Source organism: Podarcis bocagei (genome assembly GCF_964188305.1).
Source record: "Podarcis bocagei genome assembly, chromosome: W".
NCBI classification, from domain to species: Eukaryota; Metazoa; Chordata; class Lepidosauria; order Squamata; family Lacertidae; genus Podarcis; species Podarcis bocagei.
Genome location: NC_138131.1, coordinates 65,997,581 through 66,023,318, shown reverse-complemented (window position 1 = coordinate 66,023,318; position 25,738 = coordinate 65,997,581). Strand labels below are relative to the sequence as shown.

General features: G+C 49.5%; 1 protein-coding gene and 1 long non-coding RNA gene across 2 annotated transcripts in view; both read left to right on the top strand.

Moving 5' to 3' along the window:
• Positions 1-6,847, top strand: part of LOC308578131 (uncharacterized protein) — a gene marked incomplete at both ends in the record, with an annotated part of 122,626 nt that extends 115,779 nt beyond the window's left edge. The window contains one exon of the mRNA XM_081178398.1: positions 6,824-6,847. Coding sequence (XP_081034524.1) covers positions 6,824-6,847 — 24 coding nt within the window. The remainder of the gene's footprint in view (positions 1-6,823) is intronic.
• Positions 1-25,738, top strand: part of LOC308578258 — a 668,475-nt gene that overhangs the window by 416,712 nt on the left and 226,025 nt on the right. The window lies entirely within an intron of this gene.

The window sequence follows — 25,738 nt, the reverse complement described above, 5'->3', positions numbered from 1 at the left end:
GCTTTTGCAGCATACAAACCCCCTGCCACCCAAGCCAGTGGTGCAGCTCACTGCAACTCTCCAGCTACCTAATGGACGCACCCTGGAAGTCCCCATTACAATTGACAGTGGGAGCAACGCAGACTTCGTGGGGGTGCACTTCGTCAAGCAGCATCGCATAGAGCTCCTACCAGCCACGCTGCCATTGAACGTGGTCACAGTGGATGGCAGGAAGCTGCTGGGTGGGCAGGTGGTACAACAGACGCCACCCATGGTAATGCAGATTGGCAATCACCGAGAAGTCATCAGTTTCAACGTCACCCGCCTGTCAGACACACCTATAGTGTTAGGCATGAGTTGGCTGGATAGGCACAGCCCAACCATGGCGTGGTACCAGCGGCAGCTCACTTTCGGCTCGTCCTATTGCGCGCAGCATTGCATCCAGACCGGTCAGGAGGAGGAGGGCCAAGAGGAGGGGCAGCAGCTAAGTCTCAGCATGGCGCAAGCAGTACCCCTCAAGTACAAGGGGTTTTTGGAGGTCTTCTGCGAAAAGGAGGCTGACCAGTTGCCACCCCACCGGCCCTACGATTGCGCAATTGACCTCTTGCCAGGGACAACGCTGCCGCCTGTGAAGCTGTATTCCATGTCCGAGGATGAGCTGCAGGAGCTCAGGGAGTTCATAGATCACAACCTGCAGCGGGGATTCATCCGAGAATCAAAGGCTGTAGGGGGCAGTCCTGTGTTTTTCGTGAAGAAGAAGGACACGCCCCAAAAGAGGCTGATCGTAGACTTTAGATTCATAAACTCGAAGACAAAGCCCGCGGCCTTTCCCATGCCCAAGATTGACGACCTGCTCGCGACGGTGCGGAAAGGGAAGATCTTCACCAAGTTGGATCTCCGCGGAGCTTACAATCTCATACGCGTGTGTCAGAGCTGCTTGAAGATCCTAGCTCACAGAGGATCACGCTAGCCAGCGATCATTAAGTAAAAGTCTTTATTGAATTGCAGTTTCCATTCTCACGCTGCTGCGCGCAACTCTACGTCTAGTAGCTAGATCGGCGTAGCTCCGTCTGAGTCTCCGCCCCTTGTGCACCAACTTAATATCCTAGCCCTGCTCCACCTTTTCCGCCTGACTGTCCTCCTCTGGGTCCCTCTACCCCCCGGGGTTTCTTCCTTCCTGGATTCTTCTGACGCTGACCCGGACCCTCCTGCCTCCTTGCGCCGGGCTTTAGGACCTGGTTCCCTTTCCGGGCTGCTTACTGCGCCGCCTTCCTCTGCATTTGAACTTGGCGCGCGCGCCCAACCTTCCACTTTCCTCTTAACCGTTTCTTCGCTCCCCGATGGAGGTGTGGCCACTCCTGACTCATGCCCTCCCTCCTGTGGTGAGCTGCCAGTGCTTGCCCCCTGGCTCCCTTCTTCTTCCCTGCTCCCTGGCGGTGACGCTGGTCCCGATTTCCAACTGCTCTCCCCTGAGTCCCCTCTGGCTCTATCTTCCTGGGGTGCCCCCCTAGACTCCCCCCTTGCCCTGGCCACTGGTGCTCCTTTCTGTGAATCCTCTGATTCACTGGAAAGACTAGGAGATCTCGGGTCGTCGTCATCACTCATCTTTTCTTCTGCCTCCTCCCCTTCGCTCTCTGTTTCCTCCCTTGGCCTTGCCTCTGCTCCTAAATCCCTGACATCCATCCCCCCCTCGAAGCCCCCCATTCCCCCCTCCCCTCCTTCCGGTGCTGGAGCTGGGTGCTGCTGTTGCAAAGGGACGAACGTCGGATATCGTTCGCTTCCCGTGGCGGGCCTCCATCTGAAGTCTCGCGGGTCTCCCTCCCTGCTCTCGTCGACGACGGTCACCTCCGCTTCCATCTCTGTGCCGCCGTGCTCGAAACCAGGGTCGTCCCCGAAAACATCCATGTCCGTTTCTCCCTCACTTCCTCCTGGCGGCGTTGCTCGTCCTGGGCCTTCCAGCCACCTTCTGCGGAACTGCTCCTCTGGTCTATCGTCCCACCAATACGAGGGTTCTGATGCAGATCCCGAGGGTGACCCCTCCGGGGAACGGACGTCTTGTGTCGGGTCCTCTTCCGAGTCGAACCCCCGGAAAGTGCTGGCCGAAAGCGTGGGCGTGAAAAGCCAGTCGTCGAAAAAGTCTGCTGGCATAGGTCTATGTGGGAAGAGGGCATGAAACTCGTCTTTGAGTAGAGGTTCGTCCAAGGCGTAGCCCGGCACCCAGCTGTTCGCACTGGCCGGGGTGCCCTCCTTGGCGAGAAAGTATTCTACCCCCTCTTCCCCCCATCTGGAGTCCAAAATCTCCGTGACTTCGTTGATGCGCTCCTTCTGTGCCACTCCCGCGTGCCCTGTTCTGTCTCTGACCGGACTCGGCGCCGTTCCGGGTTCCTGGAACCTGTGCGGTGCCTTGTAGGGAGTGAGCACCGATCTGTGGAACACCGGATGCATTCTGGAACCCTCCGGAAGTGCCAGTCTGAAAGCTACCGGGTTGACCTGCTCTTCGACTTGGTAGGGCCCCAGTTGTTTATGCCCTAGTTTCTTCTTGGCCAAAGACCTGGCCGGCACTGCGTGGGCTGCTAACCAGACCCAGTCTCCCACGTGGAGCTCTTCGCCAACCCTTCTGTGTCTGTCCGCTTGTACCTTGTATGCGTGTTTGGCCAGCTCCAGGTGGCGCCTCAGCTGATCGTGGACTTCCTGCAGCTCCGACGCGAACGCATCTGCCGTCTGCGGCTCCCCCTCCCCCATTCTTTCCAGTCCCGGGAAGGTTCTGGGGTGCCTCCCATTGTTGGCGAAGAACGGCGTGACCCCCGTGGACACGTGCTTCGTGTTGTTGTAGGCGAACTCGGCAAGCGGCAGGTAATCCACCCACGTCGCAGGCTGTTGATTCGCATAGCATCTCAGGTACTGCTGCATGATGGCATTGACCCGCTCCGCTTGCCCGTTGGTCTGCGGGTGTCTCGCCGACGCCAGGTTGATCTTGACGTTCAGGAAGCCCATCAGCTTCTGCCAGAAATTCGAGATGAACTGCCGCCCGCGGTCGGACAGAATAGACCGTGGCAGACCGTGAACCTTGAACACGTGGTCTATGAACAGTTTGGCGGTTTGCTCCGCCGTGGCCACCTTAGCACACGGAATGAAATGGGCCATCTTGGAAAACAGGTCCACCACCACCAGCACTGCCGTCTTGCCCCTCGAGCTGGGCAGATCTGTGACAAAGTCCAGAGCCACCCTTTCCCAAGGTTCGACCGGAGTTTGCAGCGGTTCCAACAGTCCGGCCGGCGGTCTGTGCACTGGTTTGGCCCTCTGGCAGGTGTCACACCTCGCCACGTAGTCTGCGACCTCCCCTCTCATTCCAGGCCACCAGAAATCCCTGGCTACTAATTCCACCGTCTTCTCCTTGCCAAAGTGCCCGGCCGTGGGCGCGTCGTGCAGCTGCTGCAGCACCTTGGCACGAAGGTCGTCTCCCGGCACGTAGATGGCCCCTTTACGGATGAGCAATCCATCTCGTAGCTGGAAACCGTCGGCCACAGCCTTGCCCCTTTGCACCTCTGCCATCTTTGCTTGCGCGAAGGAGTCATCCTGCAACGCTCGTCGCACCGCCTCCAGGTCCACGGTGGCCGCGGCGCACGCCCATACTGTTGGTGCGAAGATGTGCATGGCTGCCGCTGGCGTTGCGTCCTCCAGATACTGTGGCTTACGGGAGAGGGCGTCCGCCATGATGTTAGTGTCCCCCGGGACATACTCTATGCGGAAGTCGAAGTTCGCAAAAAACTCAGCCCAGCGTATCTGCCTCTGGTTTAGGAACTGTGCCGTGCGCCAGTGCTCCAGATTCTTGTGGTCCGTGCAAACCTGCACCGTGTGCTTGGCGCCGATCAGGAAGTGCCGCCACGCTTTGAACGCTGCATGAATGGCCAGCAACTCCCTGTCCCAGATGGTGTAGTTCTGTTCGGACTTGCTGAGCTTCCTGGAGTAAAACGCTCCCGGTCGCCACACCCCCTGCTGGTCCTTTTGCAGCAGGACCGCCCCCACGGCTCTGTCCGAGGCGTCTGTCTCCACCCTCATCGGCCTGCTGGGGTTGACGTGAAGCAGCTGCTCTTCCGACGCGAAGAGACGCTTGAGTGCCTGAAAGGACTGCTCCGCCTCCTCCGTCCAAACGAACTTCTTTTTCTTGGAGCTAAGCGTGTCTGTGATGGCCGCTGTCTGCATAGCGAAGCCCTTGATAAACTTGCGATAGAAGTTCGCAAAGCCGACAAACCTTTGGACCTCTTTCCGGTTGCGTGGGCTCTTCCAGTCCAATACCGCTCGAACCTTGGCGCTGTCCATGGCGAGCCCCTTGTCAGACAACTTGTAGCCCAGAAAATCCACCTCCGTCACGTCGAATTGGCACTTCTCCAGCTTGGCGTAGAGCCTATGTTGCTTTAGTCTGGTCAGCACTTCCTTGACGTGCCTGTCATGCTCCTGCTGCGATTCCGAAAAGATCAGGATGTCATCTAAGAAACAGACGCACGTCTTGTAGAGAAGTCCCGCCAACACGTGATGCATGAAAGCTTGAAAAACGTGGGAGCCATTTTGCAGTCCAAAAGGCATAACTCTGTATTCGTAGGTACCCAGTGGCGTGAACATGGCCGTCTTCCACTCATCCCCCTCCCGCATGCGAATGAGGTTGTACGCCCCTCGCAGGTCTAATTTGGTGAACACTTTTCCCTTCCGCACCTTCGCCAGGAGGTCGTCGATTCGGGGCATGGGGAAGTCCGACGGCTTGGTCACACTGTTTAAAATGCGATAGTCCACGACCAGTCTTTTTTGGGGCGTGTCTCGCTTTTTAACAAAGAATACAGGACTGCCCCCCGCTGCCTTGGACTCTCGGATGAAACCGCGCTCCAAATTATGATCGATGAACTCTTTGAGTTCCTGCAGCTCGTCCTCCGACATGGAATACAGTTTCCCTTTAGGCAGCGCCGCCCCCGGCAGCAGGTCAATTTTGCAGTCATATGGTCTGTGAGGGGGTAGCCTGTCCGCCTCCTTCTCGCAGAAAACTTCCAAAAATTCTGCGTACTTGTGGGGAATCGCTTGCAGCGTGCCTAGCAGCAGCTGTGACTCCTCTTCCTCTCCTTCCTGCCGGTGCACGATGCAGTGTTCAGCACAAAAGGAAGAGCCGAAGACCAGCTGCCTCTGGTACCAAGCCAGCGTTGGGCTGTGCTTGTCCAGCCAACTCATTCCCAATACAATGGGCGTATCCGATAGTTGAGTGACATTGAAGCTGATGATTTCTTTGTGATTCCCAAGTCGCATCGCCATTGGCGGCGTCTGCTTCACCACTTGCCCCCCTAGCAACTCCCTGCCATCCACCGTGACAACCTGCAGGGGCAGTGTGGCCGGCAGCAACTGTATAGCGTGCTTGTCGACAAAGTCCTGCCCTATAAAGTCCGCGTTGCTGCCCGAGTCCACTGTGATGGGCACGTCCATGGTAATTCCATTGGGCAGCTGGAGAGATGCGGTGAGCCTCACCACTGGTTTGGGCGGGAGGGGGTTCACGGGCTGTAAAATCTCTGGGGACTGCGGCACTAACACGTCTGGCTGGGCCCCAGGGCCTCTTCCTCCAGCCAGACTGCTTCGTTTCCCTGCTGTGTTCCTCCTTGCTGCGTTGCTGCAGTCACCATTGCCGAGGCTGCAGTGAGCTTGTGGAGCCTCTGGGGACACTCTTTCGCCATATGCCCTGGCTCCTCACAGACGTAACACTTCCTGTTCCCTCTAGGAGGCTTCGCTTTCACTGCTGCCGGTGCTAGGGCTCTGGTTGCTGACTGAGCCCTTGCACCTCCAACCTCCATAGGTTCGGCTCCTCCTCCTGGCGGAGGCGTGGATTGCGCCCGCGCTGCTTCTCTGGGAAGGAAGGAGGGGCCCCTGGCTGGTTCGCGCCCTCCACGCCCTTCGTCCCTGCTCCACGGGCGTTCTTCCAGCCTCACCCCCACTGCCAGTGCCCTCTGAACGACCTCCTGGGTGGTTCGGGGTCTCTCCCCCCTCGCGATCTCATCTTTAATCGAGCTGTGCAACCCCTCCCAAAAGAGGTCTCTTACAGGGGCCGAATCTCTGTCCCATTCCAGGGCACTGACCAAGGCGAAAAAGCGGGCATGGTACTGCCTGACGCTGGCCCTCCCTTGTCTTAGCCCATGCACCTCCTTCCGGGCAAGATCCACGTCAATGCTTGATAAAAAACACCCATCCATCGCTTTAATAAAGGCATCTGCATTCTGGAGCGCCGGATCCTTATCTCTCCATAAATTGCGTAGCCATGCTTTAGCATCCCCATGCAAATGAGACATGATGAATCCCACTCTCTCTTGCTCATCTCTAAAGTCTTTATGCAGCAGTTGCAGTGCGCACAGTACGTCTGCTCTAAAGTTGGGATACTGTTGCAGGTTCCCATCGAAGTGAGAGACCAGCCCGCCTGTGCGTCTCGCCAACCCAATTCCCTCCTGCCGGGGTGTCTGCTTTGTCAGCACATCTAACCTGACCTGGAGATCCCTGCAGGCGGCAGCTGCCTCCTCCTCTCTCTTCCTGGATGCGAGAGCCTCGGCATTCAGTTGTGCCACTGCTTTTCTGAGTTCCTCTATCTGCTGCTCCGCCGTCATGTCGTCTGCCGTTCGTGAGCTCGCTAGTGGGCACCTGCTTCTCTCCCCTCCTCGAGGTTGTAGATGCCCACAATTGAGTGAGACGGAGCTTACTGTCAGAGCTGCTTGAAGATCCTAGCTCACAGAGGATCACGCTAGCCAGCGATCATTAAGTAAAAGTCTTTATTGAATTGCAGTTTCCATTCTCACGCTGCTGCGCGCAACTCTACGTCTAGTAGCTAGATCGGCGTAGCTCCGTCTAAGTCTCCGCCCCGTGTGCACCAACTTAATATCCTAGCCCTGCTCCACCTTTTCCGCCTGACTGTCCTCCTCTGGGTCCCTCTACCCCCCGGGGTTTCTTCCTTCCTGGATTCTTCTGACGCTGACCCGGACCCTCCTGCCTCCTTGCGCCGGGCTTTAGGACCTGGTTCCCTTTCCGGGCTGCTTACTGCGCCGCCTTCCTCTGCATTTGAACTTGGCGCGCGCGCCCAACCTTCCACTTTCCTCTTAACCGTTTCTTCGCTCCCCGATGGAGGTGTGGCCACTCCTGACTCATGCCCTCCCTCCTGTGGTGAGCTGCCAGCGCTTGCCCCCTGGCTCCCTTCTTCTTCCCTGCTCCCTGGCGGTGACGCTGGTCCCGATTTCCAACTGCTCTCCCCTGAGTCCCCTCTGGCTCTATCTTCCTGGGGTGCCCCCCTAGACTCCCCCCTTGCCCTGGCCACTGGTGCTCCTTTCTGTGAATCCTCTGATTCACTGGAAAGACTAGGAGATCTCGGGTCGTCGTCATCACTCATCTTTTCTTCTGCCTCCTCCCCTTCGCTCTCTGTTTCCTCCCTTGGCCTTGCCTCTGCTCCTAAATCCCTGACAGCGTGCGAGAGGGTGATGAGTGGAAGACGGCCATGTTCACGCCGTTGGGCACCTACGAATACAGAGTTATGCCGTTTGGTCTCCAGAATGGCTCCCACTATTTCCAAGCTTTTATGCACCACGTGCTAGCGGGACTCCTCTACAAGAAGTGCGTATGTTTCCTCGACGAAATTCTGATCTTCTCGGAATCGCCGGAGGCTCACGAGAGCGACGTTAAGGAGGTCCTGCAGAGGCTACGGGAGCACAGGCTTTACGCCAAGCTGGAGAAGTGCCAATTCGACGTGACGGAGGTGGATTTTCTGGGCTATAGGCTGTCCGACAGGGGACTAGCCATGGACAGCGCCAAGGTCCGCGCGGTGTTGGACTGGAAAAGCCCGCGAAATCGGAAGGAGGTCCAGAGGTTCGTCGGCTTCGCCAACTTTTACCGCAAGTTCATCAGGGGTTTCGCCAGGGAGACGGCAGCTATCACGGACACTCTCAGCTCCAAGAAGAAGAAGTTCACCTGGACGGACCAGGCAGAGCAGTCCTTCAGGAGACTTAAGAGTCTCTTCGCGTCCGAAGAACAGCTGCTACACATGAATCCCGGCAGGCCCATGAGGGTTGAGACTGACGCATCTGACAGAGCGGTGGGGGCCGTCCTTTTACAGGAAGACCCGCAGGGGAACTGGAGGCCCTGCGCTTTCTACTCCCGGAAGCTCAGCAAGTCGGAACAGAACTACACCATCTGGGACAGGGAGTTGCTGGCCATCCACGCGGCTTTCAAGGCGTGGAGGCACTTCCTCATTGGAGCCAAGCACACCGTGCAGGTCCGCACGGACCACAAGAACCTAGAGTACTGGCGCACGGCGAAGCTACAGAATTCAGTGTTTAACCATAAAGGATGAAGCATATTCCATAGGAAAACAAGCCTACTTTCTTTCTGTTGTAGAACCTTCCTTGCTTGATCTAGAGGCCCCTGGTAAGCCTAAAGAACAAAAAATGTTAGATCATCTTCAGTATGTGATTCCTGAATGAAGTGCTGTACCAAAGGTGCATCTACGTTTTTGTTTCTGATCCTACTGCGATGCTCTGATAGGTCCTGATAGGTCTTATGCCCAACATACAGTAAGCCACAAGGGCACTTAATTATATAAACAACCTGTGCTGTGGCACACATGACTGTATGGTAAAGTTGAAGTCTTAACTATTCTTTTACTAGTAATGCAAACCTACATGTGGTGCAATGTCCACATTTGAAAAAAACCTGTTGTCAAGGTCTACTGTGTACATGTGTGTTTTAAGTCAGTGTGTACTAACATATCCCTAAGTGATCTAGTACGTCGTTTGGCGAGGCAGGGAAAGACTTCACAGCCAGGAATTTCTTTCAGAATATACCAATGGCGTCTTGTTATTTTTTCAATTTTGGCTGTCATATAGTTGTACTCAAAGGAAACATAAATCCTCCTATGACTCTTGTTGGTATCAGAGTGGGTTTTTATTTTTTATTTTTTTATAAGATATTTATTAAGATTTTCAGAAAAATTACAAAAGAAAAAGAAAAAAGAAAAATACAAAATAAAAATAGTTAAAAAACAGTTCAATCTTTCTATCACATATTTTTCATTTGCTTATTTCCCGGACCCCCTCACACCTTCCTTTTCTGTATTCCAGTTCCAATTGTTAATTCAGCAAATCCCTCCCCTCTTCATTCATCTTAATCTTCATTTTTTAAATATAACATTATTATTTTTTTACCTATTAATAACCATTTTCTCATATTCCCTTATAGCATTACAGCAAAAGACCACTTAATTTCTATCCACCATCATTCTAACATTCATTAATTTTACAGTGTTTCTGTAAATAGTCTTTAAACTTTTTCCAATCTTCTTCCACCAACTCTTCTCCCTGGTCTCGGATTCTGCCAGTCATTTCTGCCAGTTCCATATAGTCCATCACCTTCATCTGCCATTCTTCCAGGGTTGGTAGATCTTGTGTCTTCCAGTACTTTGCGATGAGTATTCTTGCTGCTGTTGTGGCGTACATAAAGAAAGTTCTATCCTTCTTTGGCACCATGCCCAGGAGAAAGGCCTCTGGTTTCTTCAGGAAGGTATATTTAAATACCTTTTTCATTTCATTATAAATCATCTCCCAGAAAGCCTTAATCCTTGGGCACGTCCACCAAAGGTGAAAAAATGTACCTTCAGTTTCTTTACATTTCCAACATTTATTATCGGGCAAATGATAGATTTTTGCAAGCTTGACTGGGGTCATGTACCACCTGTATATCATTTTCATAATATTCTCTCTTAGGGCATTATATGCCGTAAATTTCATACCTGTGGTCCACAACTGTTCCCAGTCAGCAAACATAATACTATGTCCAACATCTTGTGCCCATTTAATCATGGCAGATTTCACAGTTTCATCCTGAGTATTCCATCTCAACAGCAAGTTATACATCTTTGACAAAGTCTTAGTTTTAGGTTCTAACAGTTCTGTTTCTAATTTTGATTTTTCCACCTGGAAGCCAATTTTCTTATCCAAGTTATATGCCTCCATTATCTGATAGTAGTGAAGCCAGTCTCGCATTTTATCTTTTAATTTCTCAAAACTCTGCAATTTCAATTTATCTCCTTCTTGTTCCAAAATTTCCCAATATTTTGGCCATTTGACCTCCATATTAAGTTTTTTCTGAGCCCTCGCCTCCATTGGTGATAGCCACCTTGGGGGTTTGTTTTCAAGTAAGTCTTTATATCTTATCCAGACATTAAACAATGCTCTTCTGACAATATGGTTTTTAAATACTTTATGTGCTTTAACCTTGTGCCACCCAAAAACATTGTTAAAACCTTCTAGATCCAAAATGTCTGTGTTCTCAAGAAGCAGCCATTCTTTCAGCCAGCAAAATGCTGCTGACTCATAGTAAAGTTTAAGGTCTGGCAGGGCAAATCCACCTCTGTCCTTTGCATCAGTTAATATTTTAAATTTTATTCTGGGCTTCTTGCCCTGCCAGACAAATCTAGAAATGTCTCTCTGCCACTTCTTGAAACAGTCCATTTTGTCCAAAATTTGCAATGATTGAAACAAAAACAACATTCTTGGCAATACATTCATCTTTATAACAGCAATTCGACCTAACAAAGAAAGCTTCAAGTTTGACCATATCTCTAAGTCCTTTTTCACTTCTGACCAACATTTCTCATAATTGTCTTTAAATAAGTTCAATTCAATTCAAAATCCTTTATTAGGCATAACACACCACACATTAACAAACAAACATCATATACAGACTGTATAAAATACGGGCTCAGCGAACACAATTTATCCTAGTCCTATTCTTAACTCCAAGAAATGAATCGATGTACAAAGATAATATAATACAACACAGCAACATCACCTACCATTAAAACCACTAAGTCTCTTTATCATGGCCCATTCTTTCTTCATGGACAGCACTTAAAAATCTTTAAATAAGTTTAAATTCTTAGCGGTCATATTCACCCTCAGGCAGGGGCGCCGACTTATAAAAAATATTGGGGGGGGGGCCATACCGGGGTCCTGCCGCTGGTTCGCTCGGGTAGCCGGGAGAACGCAGTTCGAGGTGGCGGTGTTGGGGAGAGACCCTCGCTCAGGGCGCCACGAGACTTGGCGGCCGGCGGCCTATCTGGGGGGTTTTGGAGCGTATTTTGGTGGAGCGATTGGGGAGGAGGGGGCTTGTTGCCGGATTCTTCAGCTGGGCCGGAGATCCGCTGCTGGGGGGTCCCTGGGCCGAGTTGTGAGCACGGCCTGCTGAAGGGAGATCCAGCCGATTGCGCGACGGGGACGGCCGGGGCTCTCCGGCTAGGGCGCGCGGCTGGCTGGCTGGCTGGCTGGCGAGGGAGCAGGTGGGGAGGAGGCGGGGGTCCTGATACAGTCGGGGGCGGAGGCAGACGGGGCCGAGGGGCGAAGAGGGCAGGCGGGGACGGGGCGCTTGCTCAGGAGCTCAGCTAACCTGTCCCAAGAGACATAGCCTAAGTACTCCTTCCTTCCTTCCTTCCTTCCTTCCTTCCTTCCTTCCTTCCTTCCTTCCTGTTTTTCCCCTCCCTCTTTCCACTGCTCCCCTCTTTCTTTCTTTCTTTCTTTCTTTCTTTCTTTCTTTCTTCTCCTTCCTTCCTTCCTTCCTTCCTTCCTTCCTTCCTTCCTTCCTTCCTTCCTTCCTTCCTTCCTTCGTCTCATTCCTTCTTATTTCATTCATTTTCTTCCATTCCTCCAACCCTTCGATGCTCCTTCCTTTCTCCCTTCCTATTTCATTCCTTTCTTTCCTTTCCTGCAACCCTTCCCTGCTTTTTCTTTCCTTCCTTCCTTCGTCTAATTGCTCCTTATTTCATTCATTTTCTTTCCTTCCTTCCTTCCTTCCTTCCTTCCTTCCTTCCTTCCTTCCTTCCTTCCTTCCTTCCTTTTCCACCCCCTCCCTCAATCTCACCCTCCCTCCCTCCCTTCCTTTTTCCTTCCTTTCTTCCTTTCTTTGCTCCAACCCTTTCCTTCCTTCCTTTCTTCTCATTGCTTCCTGTTTCATTCATTCCTTTCCTTTCCTCCAACCCTTCCCTGCTCTTTCTTTCTTTCCCTTCTTCCTTCCCTCTCTCTCTTTCCCTCCCTCCTTCCTTCCTTTTCCACCCCTCCCTCAATCTCACCCCTCTCTCTCTCCCTTCCTTCCTTCCTTCCTTCCTTCCTTCCTTCCTTCCTTCCTTTCTTCCTTCCTTCCTTCCTTCCTTCCTTTCCTCCAACCCTTTCCATCCTTCCTTCTTCTCGTTGCTTCCTGTTTCATTCATTTCTTTCCTTTCCTCCAACCCTTCCTTCCTTCCTTCCCCCACCCCTCCTCCCTCCCCCTCTCTCAATCTCACCCCTATCCCTCCCTCCTTCCTTCTCGCCTTCCCCACAGATTCACACTCTCCCCCCCTCACCGCCCGCCCTACAGCCCAGCTGAAACTCTCACTCACCCTCCAGCCGCAATTGATTTTATATCGCTATTCTCCCTTACTCCCCGCTGCTGCTGCCGCCTCTCCCCTCACCCCCCGCTCCCCCCCGCCCACCTCCCAGCACATGCCTTTCCCTGTGGTGTGTGTGAGAGAGAGAGAGAGAAAGGGGGGAGAGGGAGAGAGAAAGAAAGAAAGGGGGCACACACCCTTGTCGATGCCTTCTATACACTGAGAGGCAGAAATCACATTCATAATAGGAACCAGAGAAGCCACACTGAGGCTAGCAGGTGGGCGCTCGTTAGGAGCACGCTGGGCAGGTTGTGTGTGTGTGTGTTTGGGGGTGGTGTCGGTGGAGAGGGGGGGTGGACAGACCATAGCTGGGCGCCGTGACATCAAGGCGAGAGGGAAGCTGAGCCGAGGAGCAGAGCTGCGCGATCGGCGGCGGCGCTCTGCTGGAGGGGCGCCCAAGATTATTGGGGGGGCAGAGCCCCCCCAAACGAATTTTTGAGGGGGCTCGGGCCCCCTCAGGCCCCATGGAGTCGGCGCCTATGCCCTCAGGTATTTTACTTTCTTGACTAATGTTAAACCTGTCTCCTTCTGAAACCTCTCTTTCTCAATCGGTGTTAAATTTTTCTCAAGCACCTTAGTTTTTAACTTATTCAGCTTAAATCCTGCCACATGACCAAATTCCTGAACCAATTCTAATACTCTTTTAGTACTAGATTCTGGCTCCTGTAACGTCAATACTAAGTCATCTGCAAAAGCTTTCAATTTGTACTGTTTAGCTCCGACCTGTATACCCTTGATCAAACGGTCCCTTCTAATCATGTTTAGCAAAACCTCCAGGACCGAAATGAAAAGCAATGGGGAAATTGGACAGCCTTGTCGTGTCCCTTTTTCTATCTTAAATCCCTCTGTTACCACATTGTTAACTATTAGTTTGGCCTTTTGCTCTGAATAAATTGCACCTATACCATTTTCAAACCCTTGGCCAACCCCCATCCCCTGAAGATTTTTCTTCATGAAACTCCAAGAAATATTGTCAAAGGCTTTCTCCGCATCTACAAAGATTAAGACAGCTTTAGTGTTAATATTCACTTGCAGCTTCTCTAGAATATTAATTATATTTCTCATATTGTCAGACAAGTGTCTGCCCGGGAGAAAGCCCGCTTGGTCCTTGTGTATCTCCTCTACTAGGACTTTTTTCAGTCTTTTAGCCAAAATGTCTGCAAAAATTTTGTAATCCACATTAAGCAAGGATATGGGGCGCTAATTCTTAAGTTGCGTCTTTTCAGACTCATTTTTAGGTATTAATGTAATATAAGCTTCTTTCCACGACTCTGGTGCTTTTTCCCCCTCCAAAATTTCATTACAAACCTCCTTTAGTGGTTGTATTATCCAGTCCTTCAAAGATCTATAATATTTTGAGGTTAAACCATCTGGCCCTGGAGCTTTGCCCAACTGCATATTCTGAATGGCACCTTCCCAGAGTGGGTTTTTAAAAGTGTTGACCTATCTAGCATTGTAGTTCTCTGCATTGCAGCAGAGACTACTGTGCATGCGATGTTGATTTTGGCATTATAAGAAGCTGTATCTAATTTTTGAAAAGTGGTTTCGAGTAGATAGCTTTGCAATTGTTACTATATGGCCTATTACGCTTATGTATCTAAACTTCCAAGCTGCAAATCACGACTCAGAGTTCAAGGGCCAATGGCAGAGGCCCAAATCCTGAAATGTTCTGTGATTGGACATCATTTATCAAATCAATTTATCAAATTATCACAGGAGCTCAGAATCCTTAGTCCAGGCTCAAGCTCAGGCAAAGACAGACCACTGAATACATAACAGTGAAAATATATTATTCCTTTCCACTTGGGATAATCTTGCCATAAATGCCCAAAACTAGCCTGACTAAGGAGTGGTGGAGAGGTATACTTCTGAATATTCAATAATTCCATAACACTTGCAGTATCAGATTGAGGCCTGCTGTTTCACATCAACAAGCTGAATGGATTTACTCCATGACTTTATACTTTCCTTAATGGTAAATATTAAGTAGGGTAGACAAATTGCAACACTGAGCTATTGTAGTTCCCATGCCAATATTGCAGTTCCCCATTTAAAATTCCTTCTTGCTCCCTGTCAGTGGAGGCTCATCCTTAAGGGGGACTGGGGCACTGCTCCACCAAGCTCAATTGCTTCTCTGCTGTCCTCCAACAGCCTGCTTCTTTCTTACATCCTCTCTAGGGTTGGCATGAGCAGTGAGCTCTTTCCTCCTCAGTCTCAGGCTGCCTTTGCAGAACTCAACGAGGGGAGAGGGGCATGCCCCACATGCCCCTGTCCAGGGGAGGAGAGGGGCAGGGAAGCTGCTGCTCAGGCTCCTTGAGTGCGCCAGGTCAGACGTGACCCGGAGGCGGAGCTGCTGCTGTGACTGGGAGCGAGGTGCACTGCGGCCACCCACCCTCCTGCTCTCTTCCCTGGGTCAGGCCTAACATAAGGACAGAACTCTGGCCAGCAGAAGCACAGCAGCTTAGGTCAGCTCCTTCTCACACAGAGCCAGGCACCAATGAGGGAGCCTGCTTTGGGGGCACCTGTTTGTGCCCCCTGCCACAAATTTGTGCCCCCACGGCCCACACATGCTACACTGTAGTTGGCTTCATCCATGGGCGTAGCCAGCATTTTTGTTAGTGGGGGCAGGCCTTTTGTTAGGGGGTCAGAACCTCAGTTAGCTATGTATTTTTATTTATTTTTATTTAGTAGGCCCCCCTTGGCCACATCCATGGCTCCATCTATCATAACATTTTGGAAATGCCCTGACCCACCCACCCCAACACGGATGTTGATTTTCTGAGATATCAGGCGCTCAAGCACAAGATTCCACCTAAACATTAGGAAGAACTTCCTGACAGTAAGAGCTGTTTGACAGTGGAATTTGCTGCCAAGGAGTGTGGTGGAGTCTCCTTCTTTGGAGGTCTTTAAGCAGAGGCTTGACAACCATATGCCAGGAGTGCTCTGATGGTGTTTCCTGCTTGGCAGGGGGTTGGACTCGATGGCCCTGGTGGTCTCTTCCAACTCTAGGATTCTATGATTCTAAGTCAAACATAAAGAATCGCTGCTGTTTCTTTTTGTGTAGCCTGTTTAGGCTGGAAATTTGCCTCAGTTTTTTATTCTCTAAGGAAGGTTCTGTAAAGTGCAGGATAATGTAGTAGCTCACAGCATGGCAGGATGATCCCAAGAAGCTCAGTTAGTTGGGGACATGGGCATAGCCAGGGGGTGAAGTGGCCACCCCTAAATCAAGTAAATAAATAAAAATACAGAGAGTCTGATATTCCAGATGCAATCACACTTCTTCCTTAGGGCAGCCTCCTATTCATTTATTTCTTGTTGAAAGATAAAGAAGTGTTTTGCAGAAACCAGCAACAACTTTATATATCAAGAAGACACATGTAGTTCATAGTAACTGTCTTTCAGGGCAGTTTGTCTAGGAACAAAAGCAACTGTTGCTATGAACACTGACTAGTCACTAGAATAATAAGATGAAAGCTGGAGGTGGGGTTCGGGGTGGGGTTAGTCTTTCTTTAAACAAACATGTAAGTATGGATGCTAAGCAGAAGAAGAAGTAAGACAAGCGTTTCTGTGGGGGAGGGAGTTTATTGACTGCTCAGATATAAGACTCACAACATCATTTTATAACCAAAGAAAGTGCCTTTATGTGACCATTAAAACAAATCAACTGGAATTATATTCACAGAAAGCCTTTAGCAGAATCATTTCCTGTCCTCGGAATCCAGCTGGAAGTGTTGGGCGAGCCGACTGCATAATCAAAAAAGCCAGTAAGTTACTGTGAGACAAACAGAGGAAGCTGTGTTCCTTTTCAAATCTGTCTGTCAACAGTCACACACACCAAGCAAAAGCCACCCATAACAGACGTTTTCCTTGATAAATGGGAGAATTGTCTGATAATCAACAACCATATAATTTTATCCAGTAGTATTAGTTTGATCTGACGGAAACTGCACATTTCCCAAGAAGCACTGAAAGAACGCTTCATTTAACTACAAACCCCCAAATCTGGGATCCCATCAAAACTGATGCTTGGCAAAAGTTTTGCAGCAAAACCCCCACATTTTGTAACACCCCACAAACAGAGTAATTGATACATCAAACTGGGGTTCATAATTAATATCCAAAACCAAACATTGTCCAATTCACTCCACACTGGTGCCAAAGTCTGGCAAAAGTTTTGTAGCATTTTGCAGCACCCCACAAACCAAGTAACTGACAGGGGTCATGAGGTCACCCAAAAACCCAATGTCGTCTGACTCACTCCAAATCAGGGCCAAAGTCTGGCAAAATGTTTGCAGTAAAAACCACACATTTTGCAGTGCCCCACAAACGGAGTGGTTCCTAGCACATCAGGAGGAAGAGTCCAGACAACCAAAAGTGGATAAATAGGTTGTATTTATTAAATATAACAACTTGAGGATCAGCAAAACTAGTCAGATTTGACCAATGAAACCAAATCAAATTAAGTCTGGGCAGGTGTGCTTGTTCACCTCCACCCACAAACACGCAAGTGCTCAAACAGAGCTCTTTGCAGATCCTTAAGAATCATGTCACAACCCAAATCAGAAAGATGCATACCACCAGGTCTATACAACTGTGGGGCACAGAACATAATTCTGCCATGAGGGATATAAGCACCCACATTCTCAAACACAAACATCGTTGTAGAATGATTAGCTTTATGTCTTGCCCATCCACCTTCTTAGGAAGGCTGCCCCCACTCCATAAGCACCTCTACAACATTCCAAACCAAACTATGATAAACTCAGGGATGAGGAAGCACAGCTGATATTTAGTGATCTCAACTGAATTTACCTCACCAGATTGTTATCCCCAAGATGGATGACCAGAATATCAGGATTAGGGTTAGGGAGGGGATAGGTGGACGTTCAGGGTTAGGGTTAGTGCCTGGGTTTTTTTTTTTTTTCATGCTTTTTAAGCTTCTAATGATATTGCTTCATTTTTATGAGACTCGATAATTCCAAAAAGTAAGCAAACTACCTGAAACGTAGCAAAACGAAGAGAAATGTGAAAACCAAAAGTGAGATACCAGAAACCCAAGAAGGAAGGAATTCATGAAAAAGGAAAATTGCCAGACAGAGACTTCAATCAAATCATTACCAAATTCACCAGAATCCCAAAACCAATTGAAAAGAAGCAGATTTATAACTTTGTAATCAACTTTGCATAGCCTCCCCTCTCCCACGAAGTGTTGCTATCTTTCCTTTCCGGGGATTTCTGTTTGTCGTTGGCTGTGGACTACCATGGACGCTCAACGGAGTATAAATCAATTTTACAACGGCTAAGAGTACTTCTGCTGACTCACGTGCTCTGACATTTTCTTAGACCAACATTTTCCTGGTTTGAGGAACGGAAATGGATTGTATAAGACTGACATAGACTGACATAGATTGAGAAGAGGGTTGGAAATTGCAGAGAGGGAGTGACTCAAACAGCGACATCAGCTGGTGAATAAAAATTTTGCACTCTTTCGAAAAAGACGTTCCTCTAACAAGACTTATAAGATCAATTACAGGGATTTTTGCAAGATCAGCAACTAGTGAAGATACCAAAGCACTGCATCATAATCTGCTGAAAGAGAAAAGGTTTCATAAAATTTTATAGACCTTATACCCCATTACTGGAATAGCATTCCTGTTGCCTCTGGAAGAGTAACATCTAGAGAGAATAGTACCTAATATTATTGCATTGTACATTATTAATTGAAAATACTCACCAGCTCCTTTCTTATTATTTATATATACTTTTCATATTTTCTTCCCCCTCTTTATTCCTTTACAAATTATAAATTATAAATAGCATTATTATTATTACTTTCTCTTGCTTTATTTCTCTCTTACCCTCCCATCTTTTCTTTGTTTCTTTCTTTTGTATTTTTTTTGGGGGGGTAGTTTTTGTTTTGTTTTGTTTCTCTGTTTCACTTCTGTTGTTTTTCTGGTTGTGTTTTTGTGTGGTTTTGTCTTGTGTGTGTTTTTTGTTTTTTGTTGCTGTTTTTTCTGTTTTTATTTGCTTTGCCTTTTGCCATCTATTGGTAGCTAATGCAGCTGATATTAGCATCAGATGTCATTAGTTTTGTTGTAAGGTGCTGATTAACTGAACCGCTAACCTGTTTAAAGATTTGTATATATGATCTATCACCCTGAATGAGTAAGTGAACGCAAGGATTGCAATCATTTATTATATTTATTTGAGCTGATGAATTTGTGATAGTTCTGTATTGATGATTGGCTGTCACTAATTAGATAATTGTCCATAATCAATTTTAAATATATTTAGTGAAACTGGTGAATATAAAGAATTAGTGGATACATAGGCCAGAGATTATTATCAGATTGGTAAAACTGTCGTGATTGCATTAAGAAAGATTGAATTTAATTGACATTCATTAATTATCACATTGGAAATATTGTCACGATTGCATTAAGATTGAATTTTATTGATATTCAGTCTGTAAGACAGAAAGAAAGAGAACAAATTACCTTGTGAGCTAATTGAATTTCTTAGTGATGTCTGGTAAAAAAACAACTGTGTCAGGTTCTGTGGCAGTTTCAGTCTCACAAAACAGGAGAACTTCTGTAATTGACATGGATCAACCACTAGATATGAGAGAATTAATTTTAAGTTTGAAGAAAGATATCCAAGATTTAAAAAATAATGTAAATGAAAAGGCAAAAGCAACAGAAGAAAAATTTATTTCAATGGGTGTTAAAATAGATGAAAATGTGAAAACAACAGCTGAGTTATCAACTTAGGTCAACAATTTAGTACAAAAAAATTCAGAACTGACGAAAATAGTGCTAGACCTTAAAGGTAAAACACAGAACCTAGAGGAAGCTCAGAAAAAATTACAAAATGAAAATAGAGAGTCGAAAAGGGAATGTGATAAGATAAGGAAAGAAACAGCAGATCTGAAAGCGCAGCAGGATTCAACTCTGGACTCTGTTGCGATGTTGCAAATGCAGAGAAGGGAGAATACCCTAAGATTCAGAGGACTAACAGAGGACGCAGAAGAAATAACTGGGGAAAAAAACTCAAAAGAGCTAGCAGCTTGGTTAGACCTAGAAGAAGCAGAAGTAGCACAAAAAATAGAAAAAGCATTCAGAGTCAAATCTAATGCAGCAAAAGCAAATAACTGTCCGGCTGACTGTTTAGTCTCTTTTAACTCTTTAAAGGAAAAGAAGAAAAGGTTAAAAGGTGGCAACTTAATGAGAGTATGTTAAATGATGAAAAAACTGTACAGAAGGCCAAGCAAATCTTAGAATAATATTTTAAGTTTATTTAAATCAAGGAGTAGATCTAGAGAAAGTTTGGGACGCGGGTAAAGCCGTCATAAGAGGCTTCTTTATCCAACAAAACGCATTCCAAAGGAAAATAAAGGAGGAGAAGAAAATGGAGATCTGGGAGGAAATTAGAAAAAAGGAAAGGACCCTTTCCCAAAAACCAGATGATGAACTAATTAAGCAAAGTATAAAAATTTTACAGATGCAATTCTCCATGATAATAAACGAAGAGATAGAATGGAAGATAAAATGGTTGAGACATAGAAATTTTGAGTTTGCAAATAAACCTGGCAAACTTCTGGCCCGGCAATTAAAGAAGAAAAAGGAAGATAGAATTATCAATAAAATTAAAACTGAAGACAAATGGATCCAAGAACCGAAGGAAATTAGTAAAAACTTTGCTAGTTTTTTTGGGAAAACTATATAAAGAAGGTCCAGAGACTCTAGAGAAAATAATTGATTATTTGGGCAAAAATAAACTACCTAACCTAAGGAAAAAATTGAAATTTTGAACTCACCAATAACAGCTATGGAGGTGCAACAAGCTATACAGAGATCAAAATTAGGAAAGGCCCAGATGGTCTCCCAGCTAATTACTATAAAAAGTTAGAACAAGCATTATTTCTTCCCATGAAAGACCTAATGAAAGCTACCGAAAACCTGGAAGGACAGCTTTATTACTCTTATCCACCAACAGGGAACAGATGCCTCAAACATGGCCAATTACAGACCCATTGCACTGCTAAATAACGATTACAAGATATTTGCAGACATTCTTGCAAATAGATTAAAAATGGTGCCGAAAGAGATAATTCATAAAGATCAAACCAGATTTCTTCCCGGACGATTTATGCAATCCAATATTAGATGTGTGTCAGGGAACTGCAGGCAGCGAGGGAGGAAAGAATTAGAGGATACAGGGAACGATCTCCACTGCTCAGTACTGAGTCCTCCTCAGAAGACAGAGAAGAGGATGAGTCTGGGGAGGAAGGGGTGCTTCAGAGAGATGGGGATCCACGTCACAGGGGGAAACGGAAGGGGCTGAGCCGTTGGCTCTGTTGGTCTCGAGGGAGGGGTCACTTTGTTTATTCGGCATGTAATCTTGTCTGAAGAAAATAAAGAAAGGAATTTATGGCTGGCTGCCGGGAGTGTTTTTCTGCTAAGTGCAGCAACGTGTGCAGCTGGCAAGCTGACAATGTGTGATTAATGTATTAGAATATTTGGATATTAACATTGATAAACCAGCAGCTATTATGTTGGTGGACGCTGAAAAAGCTTTTGACAACGTGTCCTGAAAGTTTATGAAAAAATTAATGGAAGAAATCAGGAGAAAATATTTGTAAAGGAATAAATGCCATCTATTCAGAACAATATGCAAAATTAATCATCAACGGAAGAATTACTGAGGAGTGCAAAATAAACAAGGGAACCAGACAGGGCTGCCCACTGTCACCACTGATATTTATCTTGGTGATGGAAGTCTTGAACAATCAGGTAAGAAAGGATCAGCTTGTTAAAGGCATCACTCTGGGAAACAAAACATATAAAATTAAAGCTTTTGCGGATGATTTACTTGTTATGACTGAAAACCCTAAAGAAAGTCTGAAAAGAGTGCTGGAATTGATTAAAGAATTTGGAGAAGTGGCAGGCTTTAAGCTGAATATACCGTATTTTTCGGACTATTGGACGCACCGGTCCATAGGACGCACCTAGATTTGGGGGGGGGGAAATAGAGGCAAAAAAAAATTTATCCCCCCCTGCCAGGCGCGGGGCTGGGGCGGGGAAGCCCGAGCTTCCCCCTCCCCCAGAACGGGACCCAGAGCCATGCCAAAGCTGCGCGCAACTTTGGCATCGCTCTGGGAACTTGCGGGGCTGGGGGAGGAGGAAGCCTTCCGCCAGCCTCCAAACCATGTCGGGAGACAGCGGGATGGCGCGCTGCGCCTCTCCCGCTGTCCCCCGAGCTTGTGGGGCTGGCGGTGAGGCTCTCCTGAAGCCTGGAGGTTGTGGGGCTGGTGGGGGGGAGAAGCAGGCTTGCTTCTCCCTCCCCCAGCCTCCAGATCAGGTCGGGGAAAAGCGGGATGGCGGAGCGCCGCCATCCCGCTTTCCCCCGACCTGATCTGGAGGTTGTGGGGATGGTGGGGGGGAGAAGCAGGCTTGCTTCTCCCTCCCCCAGCCTCCAGATCAGGTCGGGGAAAAGCGGGATGGCGGAGCGCCGCCATCCCGCTTTTCCCCGACCTGATCTGGAGGTTGTGGGGCTTGCTTCTCCCTCCCCCAGCCTCCAGATCAGGTCGGGGAAAAGCGGGATGGCGGAGCGCCGCCATCCCGCTTTCCCCCGACCTGATCTGGAGGTTGTGGGGATGGTGGGGGGGAGAAGCAGGCTTGCTTCTCCCTCCCCCAGCCTCCAGATCAGGTCGGGAAAAAGCGGGATGGCGGAGCGCCGCCATCCCGCTTTTCCCCGACCTGATCTGGAGGTTGTGGGGCTGGTGGGGGGGAGAAGCAGGCTTGCTTCTCCCTCCCCCAGCCTCCAGATCAGGTCGGGGAAAAGCGGGATGGCGGAGCGCCGCCATCCCGCTTTCCCCCGACCTGATCTGGAGGTTGTGGGGATGGTGGGGGGGAGAAGCAGGCTTGCTTCTCCCTCCCCCAGCCTCCAGATCAGGTCGGGGAAAAGCGGGATGGCGGAGCGCCGCCATCCCGCTTTCCCCCGACCTGATCTGGAGGTTGTGGGGATGGTGGGGGGGAGAAGCAGGCTTGCTTCTCCCCCCGCCAGCCTCCAGATCAGGTCGGGGAATAGCGGGGTGGCGGCTCTGCGCCTCCCCGCTGTCCCCAGCTTTTGGGTGCAGGCTGCTGCCCGCAAGCCTTGCAAGCCCGCGGGACATACCGCGGGGCTTGCAAGACTTGGGATAGCTTCCTGAAGCCTGGAGAGCGAGAGGGGTCGGTGCGCACGGACCTCTCTCGCTCTCCAGGCTTCAGCAAAAGCCTGCATTCGCACCATAGGACGCACACACATTTCCCCTTCATTTTTGGAGGGGAAAAAGTGCGTCCTATAGTGCGAAAAATACGGTAACAAAAACAAAAATGCTTGTTAAAAATGTAACCACGGAAGAAAAGGATGACTTAGAAAAAATATTGGGCCTTAAAATCTCCTCAAAAGTGAAATACTTGGTGTCAGGGGTTCAGGAGCAGAGGCACAGGAAAGGGAGGAAACAGAGAGCGAGGGGGAGGAATCCGAAGGTAAAATGAGCGATGACAGCGGCCCGAGATCTCCGAGTCTTTCCAGTGAGTCGGAAGATTCACAGAAAGGGGCGCCAGTGGTCAGAGCAAGGGGGCGCCTAGGGGGACACCCCAGGTAGAAGGGACCAGAGGGGACTCAGAGAGCAGCAGTTGGAAATCGGGACCAGCTTCCCCACCAGAGCGCAGTAGGGGGGAGGGGTCCCAGGTATCGGGATCTGGCGGCTCGCCGCAAGCGGGAGGGCAGGAGTTAGGATTGGCCACACCTCCATCGGGGAGCGAGGAAACGGTCAAGAGGAAGGTTGAAGGCTGCGCGCGCGCGCCAAGTTCAAATGCACAGGAAGGCGGCACAGTAAGCAGCCCGGATAGGGAGCCAGGTCCTAAAGCCCGCCGCAAGGAGGGAGAAGAGTCGGGGGGGTCAGCGTCAGAAGAGTCCAGGAAGGAAGAGACCACGGGGGGTAGAGGGACCCAGAGGAGAAAGGAAAGACGGAAGAGGTGGAGTAAGGCTAGAGTATTAAGTTGGTGTACAGGAGGCGGAGACTCAGACGGAGCTTCGCCGGTCTAGCTTCTAAGACGTAGAGCTGCGCGCTGCGGCTTGAAAATGGAAACTGTAACTCAATAAAGAAGTTTGTACAATACTGCCGGCTAGCGTGGTCCTCTGTGAGCTGGGACCTGGAAGCGGCTCTGACAGTAAGCTCCGTCCCAAGATTTTGCACCAAAAGCCTCGCAGCGTGAGTGGGCGCAGCGAGGCGTGGAGATTGGTGCTTCACAAGCTCACGAAAGTCGGAAGAGATGAATACTGAACAGCAGATAGCAGCCCTGCAAAATACAGTGTCACATCTAAACACCGAGATACTAGCCTCCAGGAAGAGGGAGGAGGAAGCGGCTGCCGCCTACAAGGATCTCCAAGTCAGGTTGGAAGTGCTTACTAAGCAGGGGCAACCGGGACCCAAATCAGAGGGAATTGGGCTGGGGAGAAGAGGAGGCAGCCTTGTATCTCATTTCGATGGGAATTTACAGCAGTACCCCAACTTCCGAGCAGATGTGCAGTTTGCGCTGCAACTGCTGGATAAAGACTTTAGAGATGAGCAAGAGAAGGTGGGGTTTATTTTATCCCATCTGCATGGAGACGCTAAAGCGTGGCTGCGCAATCTATGGAGAGATAAGGATCCGGCGCTCCGAAGTGCGGATGCCTTCATTAAAGCGATGGATTCGTGTTTTCTATCAAATATAGACGTTGATATCACCAGAAAAGAGATACATGGGCTGAAACAAGGGAGGGCCAGTGTGAGGCAGTATCATTCCCGCTTTTTTGCACTGGTCAGTGCCCTGGAATGGGACAAGGATTCAGCTCCAGTCAGAGACCTGTTCTGGGAAGGGTTGAACAGTGCGGTAAAAGACGAAATTGCGAGGGGGGAGAGGCCCCGGAGCACTCAGGAGATCGTTCAGAGGGCGCTGACGATTGGAGTGCGTCTAGAAGAACGTCCATGGAGCAGAGATGAAGGGCGTGGAGGACGCGAGTCGGCGAGAGCGCCTTCCTTCTTTCCCAGGGATGCAGCGCGTGCGCTCTCCACGCCTCCGCCAGGAGGAGGAGGGGAACCTATGGAGGTTGGAGGTGCCAGGGCTCAGTCAGCAACCAGAGCCCTAGCACCGGGAGCAGTCAAGGCGAAGCCTCCTAGAGGGAACAGGAAGTGCTACCTCTGTGACAGTCCTCAGCACATGGCGAAAGAGTGTCCCCAGAGGCTCCACAAGCACACTGCAGCCTCCGCGACGGTAACAGAAGCAACTCAGCAGAGAGAACCACAGCAGGGAAACGACGGAGTCTGGCTGGAAACAGAGGCACTGGGGCCCAGCCAGACGAGTCAGTGAAGCAGTCCCCAGGGATGTTGCAGCCCACAGACCCCCTCCCGCCCAAACCAGTAGTGCAGCTCACCGCATCGCTTCAGCTACCCAACGGACTTACAATGGAAGTGCCAATTACCATTGACTCTGGTAGCAACGCGGATTTTATAGGGCAGGATTTCATCGAGCAGCACAAGATAACGCTACTGCCAGCCACGCTGCCCCTGAAGGTTGTCACGGTGGATGGCAGAGAATTGCTAGGGGGGCAAGTGGTGAAGCAAACGCCACCGATGGTGATGCAAATTGGAAATCACAGGGAAGTCATCAGCTTTAATGTCACCCAACTGTCGGACACGCCTGTAGTATTGGGCATGAGTTGGCTGGACAGGCACAGTCCGACGTTGGCTTGGTACCAGCAGCAACTAACTTTCGGCTCCTCTTACTGTGCAGAACACTGCATCCTACCCAGACTGGAGGGGGAAGAAGAGGACACACAGCTGCAATTGGGCATGCTGCAAGCAGTGCCCCACAAGTACGCAGAATTTTTGGAGGTTTTCTGCGAGAAGGAAGCGGACAAGCTACCTCCACACAGGCCCTATGACTGCAAGATTGACCTTCTGCCAGGGGCGACGCTGCCGACAGGGAACCTGTATTCCATGTCTGAAGATGAACTACAGGAACTCAGGGAGTTCATAGATCATAATTTGAAGCGCGGGTTCATCCGGGAGTCCCAGGCAGTGGGGGGCAGTCCCGTATTCTTTGTGAAGAAGAAGGACACGCCCCCAAAAAGGCTGGTGGTGGACTATCGCATTTTGAACTCGAAAACCAAGCCCACGGCTTTCCCCATGCCCAAGATCGACGACCTCCTCGCGACGGTGCGCAAAGGACGCGTGTTCACCAAGTTGGATCTGCA